The sequence below is a fragment of the Pangasianodon hypophthalmus genome, chromosome 29 (assembly GCF_027358585.1).
Source record: "Pangasianodon hypophthalmus isolate fPanHyp1 chromosome 29, fPanHyp1.pri, whole genome shotgun sequence".
In the NCBI taxonomy this organism is placed as follows: Eukaryota; Metazoa; Chordata; class Actinopteri; order Siluriformes; family Pangasiidae; genus Pangasianodon; species Pangasianodon hypophthalmus.
The window spans coordinates 13,586,239-13,610,698 of record NC_069738.1 but is presented as its reverse complement, the minus strand read 5'-3'; the positions used below and the strand labels follow the sequence as shown (position 1 = coordinate 13,610,698).

Genomic DNA, 24,460 nt, shown 5'->3' with positions numbered 1-24,460 from the left:
GTATTCTTGACTTCTGTTGATGTTGCGAAGGGGTTTTTCTTCACCAAGGAAAGGATTCTGCGATCATCCACTTTAGTTGTCTTCCATGGTCTTCCAGGCCTTTCATGTTGCTGAGCTCACCAGTGCTTTCTTTCTTTTTAAGAATGTACCCAACTGTTGATTTGGCCACACCTAAGGTTTTTGCTATCTCTCTTATAGATTTATGTTGTTTTTTCAGCCTAATGATGGCCTCCTTCACTTGCATTGAGATCTCCTTGGACTTCATATTGGTAGCTCCACTCGAACAGCTGCCAAATGCCAACTCAATACCTGATATCAACTCCAGACCTTTTATCTGCTTCATTTGTCTTGAAGTAATGAGGATTGCACCTGGTCAATTAACTTCTCGTCAGTCAATTGTCCAAATACCTTTGAGCCCCTGAAAATGGAGGTACTTTGCTTAAAATGGCTGTAATTCCTAAATGGTAAATGCCATATTTTTGTGGAACTTCTTAAAATAAAGCTGAACGTCTACACTTCCATCACATCGTGATTGTTTTATTTCAAATCCATTGTGGTGGTGTATAAAGGCGAAATCACAAAAACTCCGTCATTGTCCAAATACTTCCAGACTTGACTGTGTGTATTTTATATATATATATATATATATATATATACACACACACACACACACACACACACACACATTTAAATAGAAAGTATTATTAATATGACATGGAATACTGTAATTAAATATTTAAATGTACACCAGACATGTTTCACTGATTATTCTGCTTGTTTGTTGTCTTTTTAAAGAAAGTCCACAGATCTCGTAGCTATATGTGTAGCTACTTTTTCTGAATGCTGAAACTGCGATGCTGCACTGCTGAACATTGCATTACTATACTGACGAAAAGTGCACATTTCTGATTTTTAATAAATTAGCAACAATTTCTAAAAACTTTTTTCTGCTTGGTGATTATGGGTTAGTGTGTAGATTAACATCCATTAATCCATTTTAAATTACATATACAACACAATAAAGTGTGCAAAAAAAAGTGAAGGGGTATGAATACTTTCTTACTTTCTTACTAGTTAAAGTCCAAGCAGGAAATTACACTCAGCAATCTTTAATTTGAACTAAAATGAATAAATCAGCTGGATGCTGTGTGGCAGCATGTAAGTGATTTGATGTAGGTTTCATGTTTTATCTCTACATCAGCTTGTACAGTTCTTGAGAAATAGTGAGGGTCTTGTGTGATGAGGGAGAGACGTGTTTCAGCCTGCACACTGCACGACCATTAGCATACGAAAAACTCTGTGTTAACAACCGGAATCATTATTTACATCAATATGAAGATAACACAGTGCCTCATTTCCAAACATTCAAGATATTCAATCTTTTCAAAAACCTGCCTTTCACTACACAGCACGGTGGTAATAATGCGTGTAAAAGCATAACAAAAATGCAATAAATTATTAAATATGCTCATGTAAGAATTCCCTGAGGGGAGACATCATACCGTTGCACACACACTATGTCCAAAATCTGTCAAAAATCAGAGACACAACCAGTTATTTAAAACTTTTATTTTTTTTTTTCTTGTAATTGACAGGTTAGGAAACAATGGCTGAAGAAAATAAATAAATATTAATGATTGTTCCTCAATTGTAATTCTGTAAATAAAAGATCTAAAAATAATTTAACTCCTACACACATGTGCCAGTGAACCTTCATAAAAGTTTCATAAATAATAATAATTAAAAAAAAAAAAAAATCAGGAAATCAATAAGTTAATTAATTGTTGGGAAAAAAGATTAGAAAAATTAGATAGAAGGACAATAATAATAATAATAATAATAATAATAATAATAATAATAATAATAATCTTAACCTCAATTTTCAAACCATGATATATACAATGAAATACAAATAAATTTTTAAAATGCTTTTCCACTCTATTTGCTCATTACATTTTCCCATCAAATCATCCTAAACATATCTGGAAATGTAAAATCTAACTACAGCTTGACCATGATGGACAAATATTCAGTCATTTTCTGTCCTTCTTCCCTAGCTAACATACCCATGATGCTCTGCGTTTTGAGCTTAAATAACCCACCCGAAAAAAACCCACCCGAATTACCCTACCTCACCTCCCCTCCCTCCTTCCCTCCCCACTGATATGCCTTCACGTAGCCCAAATAAATTTCTATATACACATAACTGGTGCTGAGTAGATCCCCATAGTGTGCAGTAAGCACAAACCAGCAAAAAAAAAAAAGAAAGAAAAAGAAAAATGCCTTGCTGTGCAGCTGTTACACAATGATGTTGGTCCCATTTTATGTGCAGTTTCAGTTCAAGGCCAGATGGAGCTTTTGAAAGCCTTCCCTCCAAACTCCCAAACACACACACACACACACTTTTAAATAGTGTGCATGAACGAGTGTGGCATTGCAGGAATAGTGTTGAGCCGGTTATTAGCTGTACAAGGATGTGCCTATAAACAGTTATTGGTCATATGCTGTATACTGACGAGGCTGTAAATGTATATTATTAACCCAAGTCTTGTGCAGCGGGTTAGTGTTAATCTGTTAAATGTATATATTTGTTTCAGTGTTCTTTGTATCAGGTATTTAAAATGAGCAGTTGGTCCCATAATTAATTTACAGCTGAGGAAAATATTTTTTTTCTCCAAACCAACTTCTTCAGTCTTCTTTTTTTTTTTTTTTTTTTTACCTGTGATAGAAAGAGGGTAAAGAAGGAGAGAGAAATGAAAGAGTTAGATCATTCGAAATGACTCTGGATCTGAGGACACAGGTAACAAATGGGACGTGTGCTGGAGCATTTAGCAGTGATTTTACGCTTACCATACTTCCATGCAATTAATGTAGTAAGCCAGTAAATGGGTGTATGGCCAAATGTGTGTTCAGTGTGTTAGTGTCTCAGTGGGAAAGGCTTCTGGCAGGCATACAAATTTCCAACATGCACCGTAGGAATTCTGGGCTGCACTTTAGCGTGTATTAGGACTCACTAATGTGTTAAGTAAACTTTATGTAATTATAAATTTTATATACTTATTATATAATGTATTTATTATATTAATTTTATATAAAAAAAAAATAAAACAGTGTGTGTATATACATTTGCATATATATATATATGTATATATATATATATATATATATATATATATATATATATATATATATATATATATACATATATATACACACACACTGTTTTGTTTTTTTTAATTAATGAAAGCATGTATTTTGTCCACTATTAAACCCAGAATTCCTACAGGGAAACGCTGCTTATCGATCAGCACAATGCTGTCACCTCAAGCCTCACGCAAGAGGTTTGAGAGATAGTGAATGAATTGTTCCAGCATTCTCTCGTTTTCTCTCTCTGAACACGCACACACACACACACACACACTTAATTCATTCTCTCACTCATTGGACAAAACACCATACCCACTAGCACAAACTTTCCTGTCATCGAATACACACTGAATCCCCCACGGTCACAAAAACTAAAACACCACCAGACTACATATGGGAGGAGCTGTAAAGAGATAATCATGACCAAACAAAACACAGAGGAGACTGATCAAAAACAAAATCCACCCAAAACACTAGGGCATTCAAAATGGCTCATAAAGTACTTAATAGCTTTGAATGACTTTGATTTGCTGCATTAGCTAATTACAGTTACAGGACGTTAACTCAAAGTGTAGTGTCATTGATCAGTATTTACAAAACAAAAAGAGAAAGGCACAACGCACCAAACACACTCCATTTTCACCACAGTAACCCGCCATGCACTCTCAGCATGGAGGATAGAAGACAAGAGGGCCAAATAAAAAAAAAAAAAGAAAAGAAAAGAAAAGAAAAGGAGAAAAAAAAAAAAAACAATAACAAATTGCTAACGGCAACCATCACAGGCAGAAATATCGCCACAGCAACCAACACAGGCCAATCAACTTACAACAAACGCTGTGACAGGAAGGGGGAAGCTTTATTGGTTGCTATGGCCACCGCAGCCATAGCGACGTGGTCTCCGCACGAGTTATGATTGGCCAGGGCAGCCTTGGGTGGGGATGAGGTTTTTTGTTTGTTTGTTTGTTTGTTTGATTTCAGGAGAATGAGCGATGACACAGCACAAAAACAAAAAAAATAAATGAAAAGTAAAAATTAATCAACTGATTATTGTCTTAGACTCTTGTTCACTTTAAAGCATTTCTTCAAAGCATGTCTAAACACATATTATATTCAGTTCATAATACATTCTTCAAATATATAGTCTAATCATCAAACTAGAACTGCTGTGAGAACCTGTTCCTCATCATAACAAGTTTAGTTAAAATTAACTCTGAATCATGGAGGCCAAGAGCCAAATTTACACTGGAAGCATGTTCAATGTTTCAGCCTGTCATTAAGATACATTACTTCTGGTCTAATAATTCTGATGTGCCCTTTCCATCCACTCTCTCTCTCTCACCTGGCCATGTTAGTATGGGCGGTTGGCATCTTTGGGCCTTTTCAGCTGCACTTTCAGTCTTTTCATGCCAATCTGAAATCCATTCATGGCCTGGATGGCAGTCTGAGCGCTGGCGGGGTTGTCAAAGCTTACAAAACCTGAAAAAAAACAAACAAAACAAGCGCAGCACAAAAGCATGAGGCAGAGAACACAAATCCTACACAATCCTCTCAAACAATCAGGAGACCCATTATATCTGCACCGCCCACTGTTTTGAACTGTTTGTTATTCCTTTTAGAGATTCTCTCTCTCGACTCTCTCTCGCTCTCTCAACCCACCGAAGCATTTGCTCTGATTGGTTGCGCGGTCGACGAAAACCTTGGCTGAGATGACGTTGCCGAACGGCAGAAACATTTGTAGCATCTCAGAGTCGGTGAACTCCTGTGGCAGGTGATAGATGAAGATATTACATCCCTCTGGACCTGACGAGGAAAACACGAAGGAGAAAAATGAAACAAAAAAGAAAGGTTGATAGTGAAGGTTGATAAAGGTTGATTATCAACATTCTCGGTAAGACTACAAGAGTGTTATATGGATGAGAAAATGCTCCTTCGTGCGAGAAGAGACAGCGAGTATTAAAAAGGATATTTGTGGTCTCGGTGGTAAATGGAACAGGAAGTGTTTATTACCTTCTCGCTGCTGCAGCTGCTGAGGCTGTTGGGTTTGCTGAGCTACTAGCGTGGGCTGATGGGGGAACGGCTGACCAACCAAACCATAAGCAGCAGGATATGTGGCTGTGGACAGGTTCATGGCAGGAAACATTAGATATGAACACTGGATAATTGGACAGCCAAAAGCATTCCCTTTCAAATTTCCAACAAATTTAATGTGAACACTGTATAAACTCTTTTAGCAAAATATTGTGGGCAGAGTCATAGCTGGAAACATAGGTTATGGGGTCTTATCTACAGTGATTGCCTATAATTATCATTTACATAAAACATGATGAGAAAATACAGAATGTAGGAAAGTGAACAAAGCCTGGAATCCTCACCAGTGTAATGCTGCATGCCAGTGTAAGCCTGCTGAAGAGGATCCAAAGCAGGACTCTGAGCTGCACGATGCATAAGAAGGGGAAAAAAACGAGAAGAATCCGGAGAAAGAGGGAGAGATGGATGAAGAGAGATGAAGGGAATGTAGGGAATGCCAACACAAACAATAAGACATGTTACAGAAATATAAAACGAAAGTTTTAATCAAAGTGCTGATTAGAAATCTGCTTGAGACTGTGGGCGGAGCTTCACCTTGATACTGGTGGACGCCGTTGGTGTACAGGGTCTCAGAGGCTGACTGCCCGCTGGGGGGCGCAGGCACAGCCGGGTAACTGTTGACTGCAATCGGTGGAGGAAGAGTAGGCACTGGTGTGGCGGCGATAGCTGGAGGAGTGCTCGCACCTATAGCACAAAATCACACACGTTACAGTGACGTTATCCTCGTCAGGGCTGTGGCAGTGGTAGCACATACTGTATTTACAAATGTCTGAAGAAAGCGTCATGAGAAAAAGACTATCAGTCATTATATTAAGGAGGAGTCAGTATTCTGAGGTGTTGAAGAGGCGTGGTCACCTGAGGATGGGGTGATTGACGCGATGGGTGTCGCTATGATGCTGCTTGGGTTAAGAGCAGCCAACTGCTGCATCTGCACCGCGGCAACTGTTGCCACGGGAGACAGATAGGCGGATTGAGCTACCAACGCCTGCTGCTGGACCAGCTAAAAAAGAAAAGAAAAAACATTGTTATATTATTCCAGTGATATGAGTAGATAAAAGCTCAAAAAGCTCAAAATTTAGTTGCTAACACAGTTTGAAGCATGAGTGCGTTAAAATTTCATAATTTAAAGCCAGTGGTGTGCAAATAGGATATTCATATCTACATATTTCAACATCAGGATACACTTTAAACTGTAGTATAATACTCAGTAATTACTTACTGTGTGTAATGATTGTAATCACTTAATTAAAATTTCCCCCTTACATTATTATAATATTTTCACATATCCCTCCGTCACATGATCGGTATAGTAGTTAACTACCAAGATAGCATTAGTACTCACGGCTGTGTGTAAGCGCTGTCAGGGATTAGTACAGTACCAGGTTAGTACTCATGCCTGTGTGTAAGGGTCGTCAGGGTTTAGTACAGTAGTAGGTTAGTACTCACGCCTGTGTGTAAGGGTGGTCAGGGTTTAGTACAGTAGTAGGTTAGTACTCACGGCCTGTGTGTAAGCGCTGTCAGGGATTAGTACAGTACCAGGTTATTACTCACGCCTGTGTGTAAGGGTCGTCAGGGTTTAGTACAGTAGCAGGTTATTACTCACGCCTGTGTGTAAGCGCTGTCAGGGTTTAGTACAGTAGTAGGTTAGTACTCACGGCCTGTGTGTAAGCGCTGTCAGGGTTTAGTACAGTAGTAGGTTAGTACTCACGGCCTGTGTGTAAGCGTCGTCAGGGATTAGTACAGTAGTAGGTTAGTACTCACGCCTGTGTGTAAGCGTGGTCAGGGTTTAGTACAGTAGTAGGTTAGTACTCACGGCCTGTGTGTAAGCGTTGTCAGGGATTAGTACAGTAGTAGGTTAGTACTCACGCCTGTGTGTAAGCGTCGTCAGGGTTTAGTACAGTAGAAGGTTAGTACTCACGGCCTGTGTGTAAGCGTCGTCAGGGTTTAGTACAGTAGTAGGTTAGTACTCACGCCTGTGTGTAAGCGCTGTCAGGGTTTAGTACAGTAGAAGGTTAGTACTCACGGCCTGTGTGTAAGCGCTGTCAGGGTTTAGTACAGTAGTAGGTTAGTACTCACGCCTGTGTGTAAGAGCTGTCAGGGTTTAGTACAGTAGTAGGTTAGTACTCATGCCTGTGTGTAAGCGCTGTCAGGGTTTAGTACAGTAGTAGGTTAGTACTCACGGCCTGTGTGTAAGCGTTGTCAGGGTTTAGTACAGTAGTAGGTTAGTACTCACGCCTGTGTGTAAGCGTCGTCAGGGTTTAGTACAGTAGTAGGTTAGTACTCACGCCTGTGTGTAAGCGCTGTCAGGGTTTAGTACAGTAGTAGGTTAGTACTCACGCCTGTGTGTATGCGCTGTCAGGGTTTAGTACAGTAGTAGGTTAGTACTCACGCCTGTGTGTAAGCGTCGTCAGGGTTTAGTACAGTAGTAGGTTAGTACTCACGCCTGTGTGTAAGCGTCGCCAGGGTTTAGTACAGTAGTAGGTTAGTACTCACGGCCTGTGTGTAAGCGCTGTCAGGGTTTAGTACAGTAGTAGGTTAGTACTCACGCCTGTGTGTAAGGGTCGTCAGGGATTAGTACAGTAGTAGGTTAGTACTCACGGCCTGTGTGTAAGCGTCGTCAGGGTTTAGTACAGTAGTAGGTTAGTACTCACGGCCTGTGTGTAAGCGTCGTCAGGGTTTAGTACAGTAGTAGGTTAGTACTCACGGCCTGTGTGTAAGCGTCGTTAGGGTTTAGTACAGTAGTAGGTTAGTACTCACGGCCTGTGTGTAAGCGCTGTCAGGGATTAGTACAGTAGTAGGTTAGTACTCATGGCCTGTGTGTAAGCGCTGTCAGGGTTTAGTACAGTAGTAGGTTAGTACTCACGGTCTGTGTGTAAGCGTCGTCAGGGTTTAGTACAGTAGTAGGTTAGTACTCATGGCCTGTGTGTAAGCGCTGTCAGGGTTTAGTACAGTAGCAGGGTAGTACTCACGGCCTGTGTGTAAGCGTCGTTAGGGTTTAGTACAGTAGTAGGTTAGTACTCACGGCCTGTGTGTAAGCGCTGTCAGGGATTAGTACAGTACCAGGTTATTACTCACGGCCTGTGTGTAAGCGTCGTCAGGGTTTAGTACAGTAGTAGGTTAGTACTCACGCCTGTGTGTAAGCGTCGTCAGGGATTAGTACAGTAGTAGGTTAGTACTCACGCCTGTGTGTAAGCGTGGTCAGGGTTTAGTACAGTAGTAGGTTAGTACTCACGGCCTGTGTGTAAGGGTTGTCAGGGATTAGTACAGTAGTAGGTTAGTACTCACGGCCTGTGTGTAAGCGTCGTCAGGGTTTAGTACAGTAGAAGGTTAGTACTCACGGCCTGTGTGTAAGCGCCGTCAGGGTTTAGTACAGTAGTAGGTTAGTACTCACGCCTGTGTGTAAGAGCTGTCAGGGTTTAGTACAGTAGTAGGTTAGTACTCATGCCTGTGTGTAAGCGCTGTCAGGGTTTAGTACAGTAGTAGGTTAGTACTCACGGCCTGTGTGTAAGCGTTGTCAGGGTTTAGTACAGTAGTAGGTTAGTACTCACGCCTGTGTGTAAGCGTGGTCAGGGTTTAGTACAGTAGTAGGTTAGTACTCACGCCTGTGTGTAAGCGCTGTCAGGGTTTAGTACAGTAGTAGGTTAGTACTCACGCCTGTGTGTATGCGCTGTCAGGGTTTAGTACAGTAGTAGGTTAGTACTCACGCCTGTGTGTAAGCGTCGTCAGGGTTTAGTACAGTAGTAGGTTAGTACTCACGCCTGTGTGTAAGCGTCGCCAGGGTTTAGTACAGTAGTAGGTTAGTACTCACGGCCTGTGTGTAAGCGCTGTCAGGGTTTAGTACAGTAGTAGGTTAGTACTCACGCCTGTGTGTAAGGGTCGTCAGGGATTAGTACAGTAGTAGGTTAGTACTCACGGCCTGTGTGTAAGCGTCGTCAGGGTTTAGTACAGTAGTAGGTTAGTACTCACGGCCTGTGTGTAAGCGTCGTCAGGGTTTAGTACAGTAGTAGGTTAGTACTCACGGCCTGTGTGTAAGCGTCGTTAGGGTTTAGTACAGTAGTAGGTTAGTACTCACGGCCTGTGTGTAAGCGCTGTCAGGGATTAGTACAGTAGTAGGTTAGTACTCATGGCCTGTGTGTAAGCGCTGTCAGGGTTTAGTACAGTAGTAGGTTAGTACTCACGGTCTGTGTGTAAGCGTTGTCAGGGTTTAGTACAGTAGTAGGTTAGTACTCATGGCCTGTGTGTAAGCGCTGTCAGGGTTTAGTACAGTAGTAGGTTAGTACTCACGGTCTGTGTGTAAGCGTTGTCAGGGTTTAGTACAGTAGTAGGTTAGTACTCATGGCCTGTGTGTAAGCGCTGTCAGGGATTAGTACAGTACCAGGTTATTACTCACGGCCTGTGTGTAAGCGTCGTCAGGGTTTAGTACAGTAGTAGGTTAGTACTCACGCCTGTGTGTAAGCGTCGTCAGGGATTAGTACAGTAGTAGGTTAGTACTCACGCCTGTGTGTAAGCGTGGTCAGGGTTTAGTACAGTAGTAGGTTAGTACTCACGGCCTGTGTGTAAGGGTTGTCAGGGATTAGTACAGTAGTAGGTTAGTACTCACGGCCTGTGTGTAAGCGTCGTCAGGGTTTAGTACAGTAGAAGGTTAGTACTCACGGCCTGTGTGTAAGCGCCGTCAGGGTTTAGTACAGTAGTAGGTTAGTACTCACGCCTGTGTGTAAGCGCTGTCAGGGTTTAGTACAGTAGTAGGTTAGTACTCACGGCCTGTGTTGTAAGCGCTGTCAGGGTTTAGTACAGTAGTAGGTTATTACTCACGCCTGTGTGTAAGCGCTGTCAGGGTTTAGTACAGTAGTAGGTTAGTACTCACGCCTGTGTGTAAGCGTCGTCAGGGTTTAGTACAGTAGTAGGTTAGTACTCACGGCCTGTGTGTAAGCGCTGTCAGGGTTTAGTACAGTAGTAGGTTATTACTCACGCCTGTGTGTAAGCGCTGTCAGGGTTTAGTACAGTAGTAGGTTAGTACTCACGCCTGTGTGTAAGCGTCGTCAGGGTTTAGTACAGTAGTAGGTTAGTACTCACGCCTGTGTGTAAGCGTGGTCAGGGTTTAGTACAGTAGTAGGTTAGTACTCACGGCCTGTGTATGAGCGTCGTCAGGGTTTAGTACAGTAGTAGGTTAGTACTCACGGCCTGTGTGTAAGCGTCGTCAGGGTTTAGTACAGTAGTAGGTTAGTACTCACGGCCTGTGTGTAAGCGTCGTCAGGGTTTAGTGCAGTAGTAGGTTAGTACTCACGGCCTGTGTGTAAGCGTCGTCAGGGTTTAGTGCAGTAGTAGGTTAGTACTCACGGCCTGTGTATGAGCGTCGTCAGGGTTTAGTACTGTGTGTAAGCGTCGTCAGGGTTTAGTACAGTAGTAGGTTAGTACTCACGGCCTGTGTGTAAGCGTCGTCAGGGTTTAGTACAGTAGTAGGTTAGTACTCACGGCCTGTGTGTAAGCGTCGTCAGGGTTTAGTACAGTAGTAGGTTAGTACTCACGGCCTGTGTGTAAGCGTCGTCAGGGTTTAGTGCAGTAGTAGGTTAGTACTCACGGCCTGTGTGTAAGCGCTGTCAGGGTTTAGTACAGTAGTAGGTTAGTACTCACGGCCTGTGTGTAAGCGTTGTAGGCCCCCAGATGGAGGCTCATGGGGCTGATGACGCCCAGCTGAGACGCAACCTGCTGCATGCGCCTGATGCCTCGCTCCTTCTCCGTATCTGCAAACTTCACCACCAGACTGGAAGAGGCTCCCTGGAGTGAGCAGAAGAGAAATAATCTGCATGTTCTACTCACAGAGGAAGTTACATCAGTCAGTATAGCAGCACAGTATGTCTGAAGCCTGTATGTAGGATAAACAAACGGGACACTGCCCCAGTCCACTCCTGTAACTATTACTGTTCTACCTGTCTGTAATATGCTGAACTTTACAGCTGCACTGCAGCTTCTGTATCATTTAATTTATTGAATTTTATTTTTTTTATTGTACGGCGTGTACTGTATGTACTGTATACTATACCACACCAATGAAGCATTATAAACAATACAAACGAACAAAGAGAAACAGAAAAGGTCTGTGTGCACTTCAGTGCTACGACTGAGACAGCTGTGCTCAGGGGAAAATATGATGGGGTTGAAGCCGATACAATGCGTTCATTCTGTTGTGTCTAAAGGGCGATTCTCACAATGGTCTTCTGTTGAGGTGGTAGATCTGACTGTGGGTGGAGTCCTGAATGTACTGAACATCTGCGTGTTTGACACTGATTCAACAAACATTAAACAAAAAAATACTGCTTTTTTGTGATCTTTTTTATTTTTTATGTCTCTGATTTCTTTTCTGTGTGATGTGTATTTATATATGGCATCCTGTTTTATTGATTAATTTCCTTCCAGACTGGTTTTTTGATTTTCTGTTTTATTGTTCCAGATAACAGTTTCCTTGTGGAACATTTAGATGCTATATTTATAGCGCTAAATAAAGTAGCTTTAATGACCTTCTATGCACAGCAGTGTATGCACATGTTTGAGTGTGTGTGTGTGTGTGTGTGTGTGTGTGTGTGTGTGTGAGAGAGAGAGAGAGAGAGAGACAGTGACACTGACCGGCAGAGTGCGGCTGCCATGAAGAGCATTAATGGCTGCTTGAGCCTCTGCATTGCTCTGGTATTTCACAAATGCACAACCTGCAAACAACAAAAGACAAAAAAAATTATCTCTAAAATAAAAAAAAAAAAAACATTCTCACAGTGAAGCAGGAAATTAAACGACATTCTAACATGCCACTGACAACACAACCTGGCCTTGTTCTTCTCTAGGATACGACTTAAAATACAAGATACAGTGCCAAAGTCTTGCATGTCCTCATCATCCAGTCGCCAAACTGTGTGATTAGATAATAGTGTGGTTGTTTTTAACACATCAGTTTTAGAGAATAAATAGACCTCAATGTATCCTCCATGACCCATATATTTTATTACAGTATTTATTTAATAACCTGTTTGCTCTTAAATGCATCTTGTATGGATTTCTTTGTCTTCTGATGAACTGATGTCTGCTATAACGATGAAATGAATCTTCTGGGAGCAATAAAGTGTGTGTATATATATATATATATATATATATATATATATATATATATATATATATATATATATATATATATATGTGTGTGTGTGTGTGTGTGTGTGTGTGTGTGTGTGTGTGTGTGCGTGTGTCTGAATTAGTGCTGCATAATACAATGACTAAAATAATACTCAATCAACTATTTTGCCTAGAAATGAAGTTATGGTTATCCCTCACAAGGAACAGAATAGTTTAATTGCACTTTATCATTTTATTATTTTAAATCAGCGGAAAACAACCTTTTCTTTAATATTTAAAGATTAGTCTAAATTTCCATAACATGTCACATGTAAACAAATAAATAAGTAAATAAATAAATTTAACAAATAAGACAATAGAGGTCTCAACTCTCCTGTCTAGTGTCTGCTCAATGTGTTAAGAAAGAGCAAAGTGTGTAACCTGGTCAGAGGGCACTGTGATTGGTCAGACAATGAAAATTAAAGTATTAAATTACTTTTTTTTTTTTTTTTCGTGAAATCTACACAAGTTTCCATTTATGTAGTGTTGCATGAAGTGTAAATGTATTTGATCAGCCAAGACACGGCTTGGTGCCTGAAGTCTGCTTCTTTAGCTTTGCATTACTAACAATAATCAATAGTGGCCTATAGTCTTTGTCTTTATTTTAGCATCTTACAAACACTCACGTGTCTCGAAAAAACATTGTGCATGTTGCATTCGACTAAAGGTTGTAACTCGTAATTTAAAACCTCTGACTAGGGGGAAACAAAGAAAGAAAACACCCCTTCAACTACTAAGAAATTTGGGATGGCCTCCTCAACCCCGAGTTCAGCAAGTGACGTGAAATCAACATGGCTGCTCACAGCACGAACAGAAAACACAGCAGTACTTCTTACCTTTACAGGAGTTACACTGTATATGCAAGTATTTACTTTAGATTAATTCACTTGGTAAATCTATAAGATTGATATCACTCATCACAGTTAGCTGGCTACCAAAACACAAACATGGAGATGTCCATCATTTTTTCCCCACTTTGTAGCCACAATGCACATGAGTTTGAAAATGACGTCATTCCGAGCTCTGACTTCCTGCTTTCTGAGGTAAGCCGAAGGAATGAAGGCAGGCTGGACAGAGGAATGTCCAAGTGGGCTCATTAGAATATTAGGCCACGCCCAACAGCTATCAGATTTGGGCTGTATTTCATTACTATTACTTATTTTATTTTATTTAATTTATTATTGCTGGCTGTTTAGTGTAAGTTTATATTTTATACTATGTATCATCTTCTCTCTTTAAACAGACTTTAATAGTTTCACTTCTATTTATTTGGATGATAGATGAATAAAAGCGAACGTGTATGCACATAGTGATGAGCTGTGTTTCTTGGTGGCTCACCTTTGCTGGCTCCGTCTGGTCCTCTGAGCACAGTACACTCCTCTATACTGCCGAACGGCTCAAACATCTTTCTCACATCGGCGTCTGACTGCTGCTTCCCCAGCATACCCACAAACAGCTTCCTGTCTGGAGGCACAGAGGTACGTCATTATCGCTATTATTAAGTATTATTATTATTGTTATTATTGTTATTATTAAGTACTGAACACTAAATGACACTGTAGCTTTCCATGCATCTGTTTTTTTTTAATGTGAATGTATGCACAAGAAACTGCAATGTAGCTCAAGTAGCTTAATGAAAAGAAGATATCATGAATACGACATTTAAGTGTATTAAGTGTATGTTGTACTCTTTTGTATTTTTTCACTATTTCAAAATCATTTTAAAATTTGTCTAGCATTTAGACACAAGCGTAATGGCACTCGCATTCGATCACTCAACTATAGCTTTTGAGCTGCTGTGCCAGTTTTGTCCACTAGGGAGCACAATGCACCTTTTTTCTACTGTAAGGTGTGTTTGTGTGCACATGGAAACATATTCCATAATTCTGTTGGGCAAGAGGAAACAATTAGGTTTTCCATGATGTCACTTACAGCAAGGATAGCAACAATAATTAGAAATTGTTCAGGGACTTGACACTGCCTTGTTGTTTCTTGTAATCTCACGTAAGCATGATTTTATTTTTCACTGACATTGTATACGCAACAATGAACTCACATAAATGAAATACTACAGGAACATTCAGGTAAATGCAGTGATTTATGATTTAATTGTGTGTGTGTGTGTGTGTGTGCGTGGTCATGTTTTGATATCTTGGTGGAAACCAAATGTCCCCACAACGGTAGGAATATCTGACGGTTTTGACCTCGTGGGGACATTTGTTTGGACCCCATGAGGAAAACTCCAGCTTTTATTTTATTCACAGCATTAATTAATTGAATAAAATTCACTTCAACTACATTTCTGTATTATACTGCCTTCCCATTCTTTTCTTCTGCGCTCTAAAGGATTTAAAATAAACAGAACGAGAGGAGAGAAGAAGAGAGACAAAAGAAGAAGAGAAGAAGAAGAAGAGAAGATGAGACAAGAGAAGAAGTAAAGAAGAATAAAGACAAAAAAAGAGAATTAGCAAGATGAATAAATGAGTCAAAAAAGAGTAAAGAAGTGAAGAATAAATGAGAAGAAAAGAGAATCATGTAGAAAAGAAGAGAGGAGAGGAAGAGAAGAAGAAAGGAAAAGGAGAGGAGATGAGAAGAGAAGAATAAATGGGACAAAAAAAAAGGAGAAGAATAATTAGCTGTGTTGATTTTGTTAATGGAGCATCCTCACAAGCATAGTAAGACAAACGTGTGTGTGTGTGTGTGTGTGTGTGTGTGTGTGTGTGTGTGTGTGTGTGTGTGTATATATGTCACCTCCACGGCCCTCGCTGTCTGCTGGCTTCACCTGAATGGGTCGGTTCATCTGGAACACACACACACACACACACACACACAAAATTCACATCATAATCCTCATTCCAAATCTCATTGCATAAGTGTGTGTGTGTGTGTGTGTGTGTGTGTGTGTGTGTGTGTCTTTCAGCCAAATTTCTTAACCATACAACGGCTTTTCATGTATTCCACATCACTGTGCTCTTTGTACCTATCCGCATATCTCTTTCTCTCACACACCTTATCACACTTCATCTTTGCTCTCTCTCTCATCCTCCCTCCCTCCTTCTCTCTCTCTCTCCCCCTCTCTCTCTCTCTGTCTCTGTTGTTCAGTTGACACCAGGAAAAAAAGCGTACGTCCCTGTGAGATTTAGGGGAGCGATGGGATTAAGCACACTCGCCGACTAATCTGGTTTAGAGCCCTTCGCCAGATTAAAATGCTGAGAGATTTAGAGAGAGGAGGAAAAGAGTCACGAGGGAGGGGTGTGGTGGAAAAAAAAAGCAAACAAGATAGAAAGAAGACGCAAACTAGCGATAGGAAATAATGAGTAACTAAAAAGTCCAGGAGGGCCAACACAGGCTTCCTAATCATCCCATTTTATTCCAAAAGCATTCTTCATATCTTAAAATGATGTGATTTTTTTTTTCTTTGCGTACAGTGGGGCTGACATCTGCGTGAAATAAACACTGGAAACCCTTCAGTGTCAACTGTGCAGAGTACATGTGTTTAATAAAATTCAATAAAACTACATTTCACTTTACTGAGAGAGGAGAAGAAAAGAGAGGAGAAGAGAAAAGAAGAGAATAGAAAAGAAGAGAAGAAAAGGAGAGTGAAGAGAAGAGATAAGAAGAGATGTAAAGAGAAGGGAAGAGAAGGGAAGAAAGGAGAATAGAAGAGAGGAGGAGAGAAGAGAAGAGAAGAAAAAAGAAGAGATAAGAGGATGAGAGAAGAGAAGAAAAGAAAAGAAGAGAGTAATAAATGTCTTAATTATGTAGCAGATGAACCTTGGATCTATTTTTGAATCAGTCATTTGATCGCTCAACCACAAACTGCACTGATCACACACACACACACATACACACACACACACACACACACACACACACACACACACACACACGACTTTCTTCTTCTAGTACACACAAAGGTAAGCAAACACAAACGACGCTGTGCTCTGACTCGTGTGGGGGCTTTTGGGGGAAGACGAGGTTTCTTCACGCTGCTTTGACCCTTGACGTCCATTTAGAGTTTTTTTATACACATTTTTTTTAACAAAGCCTGAGACCCTGATCAAGGTTTTATCAAGGAGACAAGGTTTTGCTGTCAGTTTACATCACGTACTCTGCTGCTGTGAGCTCCAGTTATTGAAGTGATGTGATGTAACGGCGAGTTTGACCGTGTGTATGTTGTCACGTTGTATTTACAGCGTTACACTTCGAGCTGTACACTATGTAGAGTGTGTAAACTCCATTAACTTTATTTCAAATCATAATCTACAAAGATGTTATGAGTGTGTAAGCTGCTTTTGCATACTACATGTACAGCAGTGATACTCAAGACACACACACACACACACACACACACACACACACACACACACACACTGCACACGTCACTGCTCCACTGTCTCGTGCCACTGTTGTAATTACAGCTGCATGACTTCAGTTGTCTCCATCCCCAGAGTTTCATAGACACGGCTGTACATTTGTGTGTTCATTCTCTTGATTGATATATATATATATATATATATATATATATATATATATATATATACAAAATCTCCTCCATATCACTCGAGACCATTACTGTAATTTTTAAATAAATAATCATCTTGATTTCTGTTGTTCTCTAATTGTGTGTTCTCAGTGCTACGTGTCTCTGGTATATCTGTACAGATCTTCTACACAAAATCCCAAAGTGCCTTGGGCTTTTTTTTAAATGTTAAAGTTTTTTTTTTATTTGAATTGATACAAGATGAAGATTTTTACCTCTGAAATCATCATGACACAATCCACAACTGCACACATGCTGTACATGTCAATATGTAAAAAATGACATCATCTATACTTTTGGCTTTAATCCTTTTCTTTTTCCTCCCTGTCATGTTATTTCTACAGATGGACCTGCTGTATGTCATGATGTGCTTCATAATGTGTTTTGTTATTCAAGATACTGAGAGTGTGTTATATGATCACTGCCAATCGGATCATATTCATATGGTTCTATAGGTGTTATAGATCAGGAGGTTATGCAGTAGTTGGTGTTTTTAAATCTGATTATGTGTCCTTCTGTAACTTTGGGTATCTCGGTTCAGTACTTAAGCGCTTTAACGTCACAACACCCAGTAAACGTGTCTGAGACTGGAGCTTTTTCAATTAAAAAAATGAAAAACTCCAAGGAAAGAACCACATTCACTGAAGATGCAAAAATAAAAAAATAAACAAATAAAAAGAAAGTGTAGTACACTGCCATTATATTCCTGCAAATGTGGCTCAATTTCACAAAATGGCTTCCACACTCATTATTCAGCAGCACATAAAATAGCACTTGATCCAGCACATCCTATTTTATTACACGATGAAACAGAAGTACACTGCGAGTAAGCAGGAAGCTTCTATCTGCTAAGAGATGCGTCATATAAGCGAATGGACGAGTCACAATAATGCTTTTTTAATATCATGTGCCAACAGTTAACTGTGCGCAGAATTTAATGTGGCCATGAGATCTGAAATCAAGGTCATTATATCGAAATCTGATCCTCATGCTTTAAATTCGCTATTGAGTCGTTGAATCAATAAAAATTTATTTGAACTTGAAGTAAATTTTATTTTATCATAATTTTATCCATATAAAGTCAATTTCAGTCGATGATTTTCAGCTTGATTTTATTTCCTATTAAGATACTGTCTCCTCATATATTTCAAAAGAATAACTTTTTCCTGGACTTTTCAGGAATTATATTATTAATTAATTACTTAATTGTGTCACACGTGTGTATTTATTATTGGCCTGGGATATCATTTCATCATATTTAGAGCCCAAAAAACATTTTTTTTTCTTTTTTTTCAGGATTTTAGTGTAGTGAGAGCAAACTGTCTGACAGTGAATTAATACTGCTCGTTAGACCAGGGAGAAACGACTTTTCTGAGATATTGTGGGTATCAGGATATCTTTTTATAAAAAACACTATAATCACAAACAAAAATATACAATTACAAATCTGGAAGCAGCTGATTTGAAGTTTTCTAAATTGTAAGATAAAATGAACAAATGTCCTCTACTTGTAGATTTTACAATAAAAATTCAAATGAGAGAAGAGAAGAGAAGAGAAGGAGAGAGAAGGGAAGGAGAGGGAAGGAGAGATAAGGGAAGAGAAGAGAAGAGAAGGGAAGGAGAGAGAGAAAGGAAGGACACAATGCGGTAGAACGTGCAATAAAGAAATATAAAGAAATTACTGAAGAATCACTTAAAAATCCACCATCCAGATGTGTTTTTGTGATTGCCAGAGTTTGCGCAGCTGGTAATATTATTATGACTCCTCTCCTTTCTTAAATCTAACACGGTGGAAATGCTCGTTTTCCTGTCTTTTCTGGACGATTAAACTGTTTATCGCGATATTTTAAACAGGAAATTCATGATCAGGGAAAAATCAATCACACGAGCCTAGCTTCAAACAGAGCAGAGCAGCAATGAAACCTTTGCTTCTTGTTCATGAACTAATTAGAAATGAACTTTTCTTACACAGAGACACCTGCGAACAGGTTCATGTGTCTGCAAAAAAAAAAAAAAAAAAAAAAAAAAAAAATCAACCTAAAAATAAAAATCCAGCTTCTTTTTACAAGCACAACTGCCATGTTTGTTTGCGAGGAACAGCATGAATGAAGACAAATACGAGCCGTGCTGTTTCAGCTCCAACGTCTTCAAAATGAACCTGATGGATAGAGAATGAGATGGAGGAGAAGCAACAAGATGAGGGAGAGAGTATACAAAGAGATGAGTGCTAGAGAGAGAGAGAGAGAGAGAGAGAGAGAGAGAGAGAGAGAGAGAGAGAGAGAACGAGCGTCATCACACTGCCACTTCAAGTCGGCCCGGCAACCAGAAGGCTGTCGCCATGACAACAGGGATCCGGGCTCACCAGCAGGTAAACAGGGTTGCCGTGGACAACAGGGGGAGGGATGGAGAGAGAGAGAGAGAGAGACAGAGAATGAGTGAAAGAGATAAGGAAAATGAAAGAGACCAGTGATGAGATGAGAAAAAAATCAGATGTTGAGAAAAGGTGAAGGGAAAATGGAGCAGTTGATAACTGATCTCACTGCCTGAGCAAGAAAAGCTAACTAACTTACAGGCACCTGTTAGCTTACACACACACACACACGCGCACACGCGCGCACACACGCGCACACACGCGCACGCACACGCACGCGCACACTGCAAATATACTCACGCAAAAAAAGACAAGCACAAATCATTGTTTATTATATTAAACAACAGAACAACCACACACACTGGCAAATTTACTGGCATAAACCATAAACACACACACACACTCTCTCCCTCTCCCTCTCTTATGTCCCATGGCTGGAGATTTTACTGGGATTTAGGATATTAAATCCATAGATGATTCAATCAAATCGCATTACTCTGCCCTGTCCCTAAGCTTTATCTGTGCACACACACACACACACACACACGCATAACATGCATCTTATGTTGAAAAGTGAAACACAATTCATGACAAACCAAAATAATACTGCAAAACACCCCCTCACTAACACCCTGAATAAACCCACACCTATGTAAGATACTTTACCTACATTTAAGCACACACACACACACACACACACACACACACACACACACACACACACCATGCAATGGAAACTTCCTGGCATCTTGTTCCTCTCATTCTGGGCATGCAGTGAGCATGAGCACTCAGCCAGTCAAATGGACAATGACTCACAAAACACACACACACACACATACACACACACACACACACACGTTTGCAAGTCCACGCATGTTCACGTGGCCAGTGTGTGTAAATATGCATGCATGTAATCTCAAAGAATGAGTGTGTGTCTGTGTACCGCTACACAAACACTTAATTCCCCCTCCATCCAATCAAAACACATCGCTGGTCATCGCATCACTCCCGTTCCCTAGCAACCCAGCATCCCTCGTCCCAGCCGTCTCCCGGCAACAGGCCCTGCGACCGTAATCAACCTGCTACCCCACCCCCAATGACACACTCTTTTTTCCCCCTTTCTCCAATCCTCTTTTTTTTCAGTGCTCTGTTCTCCTGCCGTGTCACAAACAAAGATGGGAGAAGAAAAACCTGGCACTCTGAGGGAGCGTCATTCATTTATCTTCAATTCTTCAAACAATACCGAGCTACGAAATGGTGTAAACAACCCCTTTTGGTCTCTCCTGTAAACATGCACAGTGGCACGCACGCACGCACGTGCACACGCGCACACACACACACACACACACACGCACACACACACACACACACGGGTTACACAATACAGGCCAAACAGATTAAATGCCAATATGAGCTACGTCATTTAAAACCCAGTCATGAACAAACACACACCACCCTAACAAAAAAAAATAATAATTTCAGACGATATCTGATGAATCCAAAATGGACGCCAGTTTAAATCACGCAACATTAAATGATATATTTTGTGATGCATGTTGCTGAATATCCTTGCTGTCCTGACACGAGCGGTCAAATCCTTCACCGTCTGAACCAATCAATAGCACTGAATCAGTTAACCGTTCTCAGAAGGTGTGTATCACCAATAATCAATAGCTTAAAAAGCGAAAACATGTGGTTACTCTCTGATATCTCCTCGGGGTTAACACCAATTACAGCTACTCAACTGGAGTTAACGTTTAAGTAAATGTAGCTGTTATCCATTCTGATTTCGGTCTTATCTGTAGTACAAAAATACGAAGGTGAGTCAAATGAAAACCTTAATTAGTTTCATTCATTTATTTATTATTTCACGTATTATTACACATAGATCTCACAAAGGTGCATCATTTCTCTACGCTTTTTTTTTCAATGCAAGTGTTCCAGCATTTAACGAGTGTCTGGATTGATTCGTTGCACTTTTAAGGTTTTCATTTGACTCACCACTTTACGACAGTAACACAATTTTTAATTTTATAAATAACCTGGATTAAACATTCTCTAGTGATTAAACATGCATTGGGTAAAATTTGTCTTTTTCTTTTCCAAGATTACGTCTCTATTAGTTAGGTGGGTTCGACATTTAAATGATTCCCACCCATGTTCACGAAGCTCCGCCCCCAGGATCTACATTACCCTGTAGAGAAGAGCGTCTATTAAATGACGGACAGGAGATGCATCTAACCACAAACAAGCTTCCGGACTGGAAATCAGTTTTCTGCAGCCTTTTTTAAAATCTAGACAAAAGGGATAATTGTATTTCCAATAACTTCTAATCAATCTCATCTAATGTTGTACAGTTTCATCATTCATCCCATACTGTGTGTTATCAATTATGAACAGAAGTGAACCTCGTCTGAAGAATTAGAACGGCGCAGATTGTTGGCGCTGGTGATCTGCTCGAGAAAATAAATATACTACGACTAAAGTATCAATCAAACAGCACAGACGCACCATGAGACATCCAGAGGGCTGTGATTAATAACCTCATCACGTGCCGACCGCCTGTGATTTATTCGTCTGACAGAAGGCATTGTTCATGTTACTGTAATTCTATACACTGCTTTAGTTATGAAAAATACGAATAAAAAAATAACCTGACTGTGAGAAAAGCAGAAACAATAATAAATGACAGAATTTCGTTTGGGAAGTTGGAGTTCAATAGTTATTTTTGAAGATATTCAGTAGTTATTTTAGCATTTAGTGTTATTTTACCGAAAATTAAAGCATTTTTGCGTTAAAGCCAAAAAGTTTTTTAAGAGTCTTTGTGTTAATACGCTGGGAACGGATCACATCTATCTGATCTGAATTTAATCACCAAAGGCCACACACACAAACCCTAACAGATGTCTGAGTTTAAGCTGATAGATGCTGCCCCCAACACACACACACACCCACACACACACACACACACACACCCACACACCCACACACCCCTCCCCCCCGACCACTCGTAGCTCATTATGTCAAATTTTCATTCATTCATTTCTCCCCTTCCCCCTCTCCCCTTCATTTATGCCTCCAATTTCTTTTTAATTACCCCTCTTTTCACCTCGCTGCCTTGCTCCTTGTTCCCGTCGCTCCAGCCCTTCACCCACTCATTCATTCCCACAATGAATCCATCTTATCTCTGTGTAACGTACAGAAACTGACACTACTGTGCACTTCATTTTACTGTAACTCTAACACTCGTATTAAAAAAAAAAAAAAAAACTCAAACACACACTCGTTCACTCAGATACACGCATGTTATTCCAGACGATATAAAGGTAAAAATGACAGGATAAAAAAAATACTTTGCTTCTGATATTATCCAATAAAGATAACAAAACACACACACACACACACACCCCAAACCCCCTCAACATTCAGTCACAACACCTGCCCTCCCCTCACCCACAACACCAGCACATCACGTTCTCCCCAAACCACATACACACCCTAGTGCTCCCACACACACACACACACACACACACACACACACACACACACACACAGCTTACACTGACCTTCCCTGCCATTTTCCAAGCAGAGCTGTCCTCGAGCAGACAGAACATGAAGCATGCTAATGCTGTTAAATGTTAATTAAGTCAGGGTTAATTCTACACACGCTGATGAGAACCATGGCTCCGGCACAAACAAGATTCTGATCTACAGATGAAGCAGGGCTCCATCCGTCCTGCCTCAAACTGACCTCGGTTAAATACTCTAAAAACGCAGGAGCGGTAACTGATCCGAGGCCAAATTTAACGCAGCAACATAATGGCTCCGATTATGGACAGAGCGCGAGCGTGTTTTTGTTTTCTCTCGCTCGGCTGGGGAGCAGGCAGCGCTCGAGCCTCAAGGCCAGTGTCGTTTTACGTACACAGGACGGAGAACTTCAGCATCTAGATAGGATCACCGGTTTTATTTTAAACTCAGTGCACTTTAGAAGACATTCACTCGTATCTAATTTTCAGACTGAGCCCACTTGAAAAGGAGCAGTCGCTGCAGAGATGAGGCCTCGTTGTAAGGGTGGGCGATAGGAGAAAAAATATCATATCACGATACCTGAGGTCATTTCTAAATGATGTGTAATCCCAATATTGTGTTTTTACTGCAATGCTACTGTTGCATAATAACAGTAAAAATTACAAACTGTTAAACTGATGCTTTTATTTAATGCTGACAAAAACTAAACTCTAACACTGAAAAGGGGAAAAATAAACAGAAAGCTCTAAAAAAAATTACAATTTTAAAAATGATGTTAAAAAAAAGCTAAAGTAAAAAAATGACCATTCAACTGCTTCCACTCAGTTCCATTTAGTTTGTAATTATTACAAACAATATTAAAAAAAGATGTCAATGATATCTCAAACCGTATCGTATCTCAAACTGTATCGTGATATAATTTATCATGAAATACTATATCATCAGATCGCCCAGCATTCACATTACAAGTGCTTTACCTCATTTGTCATTTACACAAAGCAAAAGCAAAAAAGAAATCAGAAAATATCATTTTAATGTCTTCACAGAGTCACCGGCTTCATTTCAAATCAGATTCTCGTAGGACAGAAGAGTATAGAGTATATTTATGTGTGAAGATATATAAATATATATTAATATGAAGAGTGATGAATAAGAGCCCCAGGGTATGAGTGCCACGCCAGATTTACATAAGGATGCCATTATGTGTACGTGTGTGTGTGTGTGTGTGTGTGTGCCTGGAGCTTTGTTGTGCCCGAGTGCGTGACGAGCCGTGCCTGAGCAAACAACACGTTGGGATGGCAACTGGATACAGGGAGCGAGAGATAGCAAGAGATAGGTGGGGGAGATGAAAAGACGAAAGGAGAGTGTGGGTAGAAAAAACAGACTACTTCCCCCCACCACACACACACACACACACACACACACACACACACACACAAACCCTTTCCTCTTTCTTTGTCTGTTCTATCACCTCGCTCTGTCCATAGTCTGTGTGCCTCTCACCTGAAATTAAACATAGGGCCAGGTGCCACTGCCACTATACCATCTGTTCCATCCCACACTGCCCATATCCCTCCCTCCCTCCTTCCCTCTTTCCCTCCCTCCATCTCTTTCCTGTCTTTCCT

The 24,460-nt window shown here is 40.3% G+C and overlaps 1 protein-coding gene across 7 annotated transcripts in view; it reads right to left on the bottom strand.

The window, feature by feature from the left end:
- Positions 1 to 726: 726 nt before the first annotated feature.
- celf3a (cugbp, Elav-like family member 3a) overlaps positions 727 to 24,460 on the bottom strand; it is a 41,217-nt gene continuing 17,483 nt past the window's right edge. For 4 of the 7 annotated variants that reach the window (XM_034301555.2, XM_053231273.1, XM_034301558.2 and 1 more), the window contains 10 exons: positions 15,145 to 15,193; positions 13,732 to 13,857; positions 11,857 to 11,936; positions 10,867 to 11,010; positions 6,091 to 6,235; positions 5,770 to 5,919; positions 5,520 to 5,579; positions 5,155 to 5,259; positions 4,804 to 4,947; positions 4,485 to 4,623 (listed from right to left, as the gene is read on the bottom strand). In XM_034301555.2, coding sequence (XP_034157446.1) covers positions 4,496 to 4,623; positions 4,804 to 4,947; positions 5,155 to 5,259; positions 5,520 to 5,579; positions 5,770 to 5,919; positions 6,091 to 6,235; positions 10,867 to 11,010; positions 11,857 to 11,936; positions 13,732 to 13,857; positions 15,145 to 15,193 — 1,131 coding nt within the window. In that variant the 3' untranslated portion in view covers positions 4,485 to 4,495. Of the gene's footprint in view, positions 2,720 to 3,969; positions 4,075 to 4,484; positions 4,624 to 4,803; positions 4,948 to 5,154; positions 5,260 to 5,519; positions 5,580 to 5,769; positions 5,920 to 6,090; positions 6,236 to 10,866; positions 11,011 to 11,856; positions 11,937 to 13,731; positions 13,858 to 15,144; positions 15,194 to 24,460 lie in introns of those variants that run through there. The other 3 variants (XM_053231272.1, XM_053231271.1, XM_053231274.1) reach the window with 3 other exon arrangements.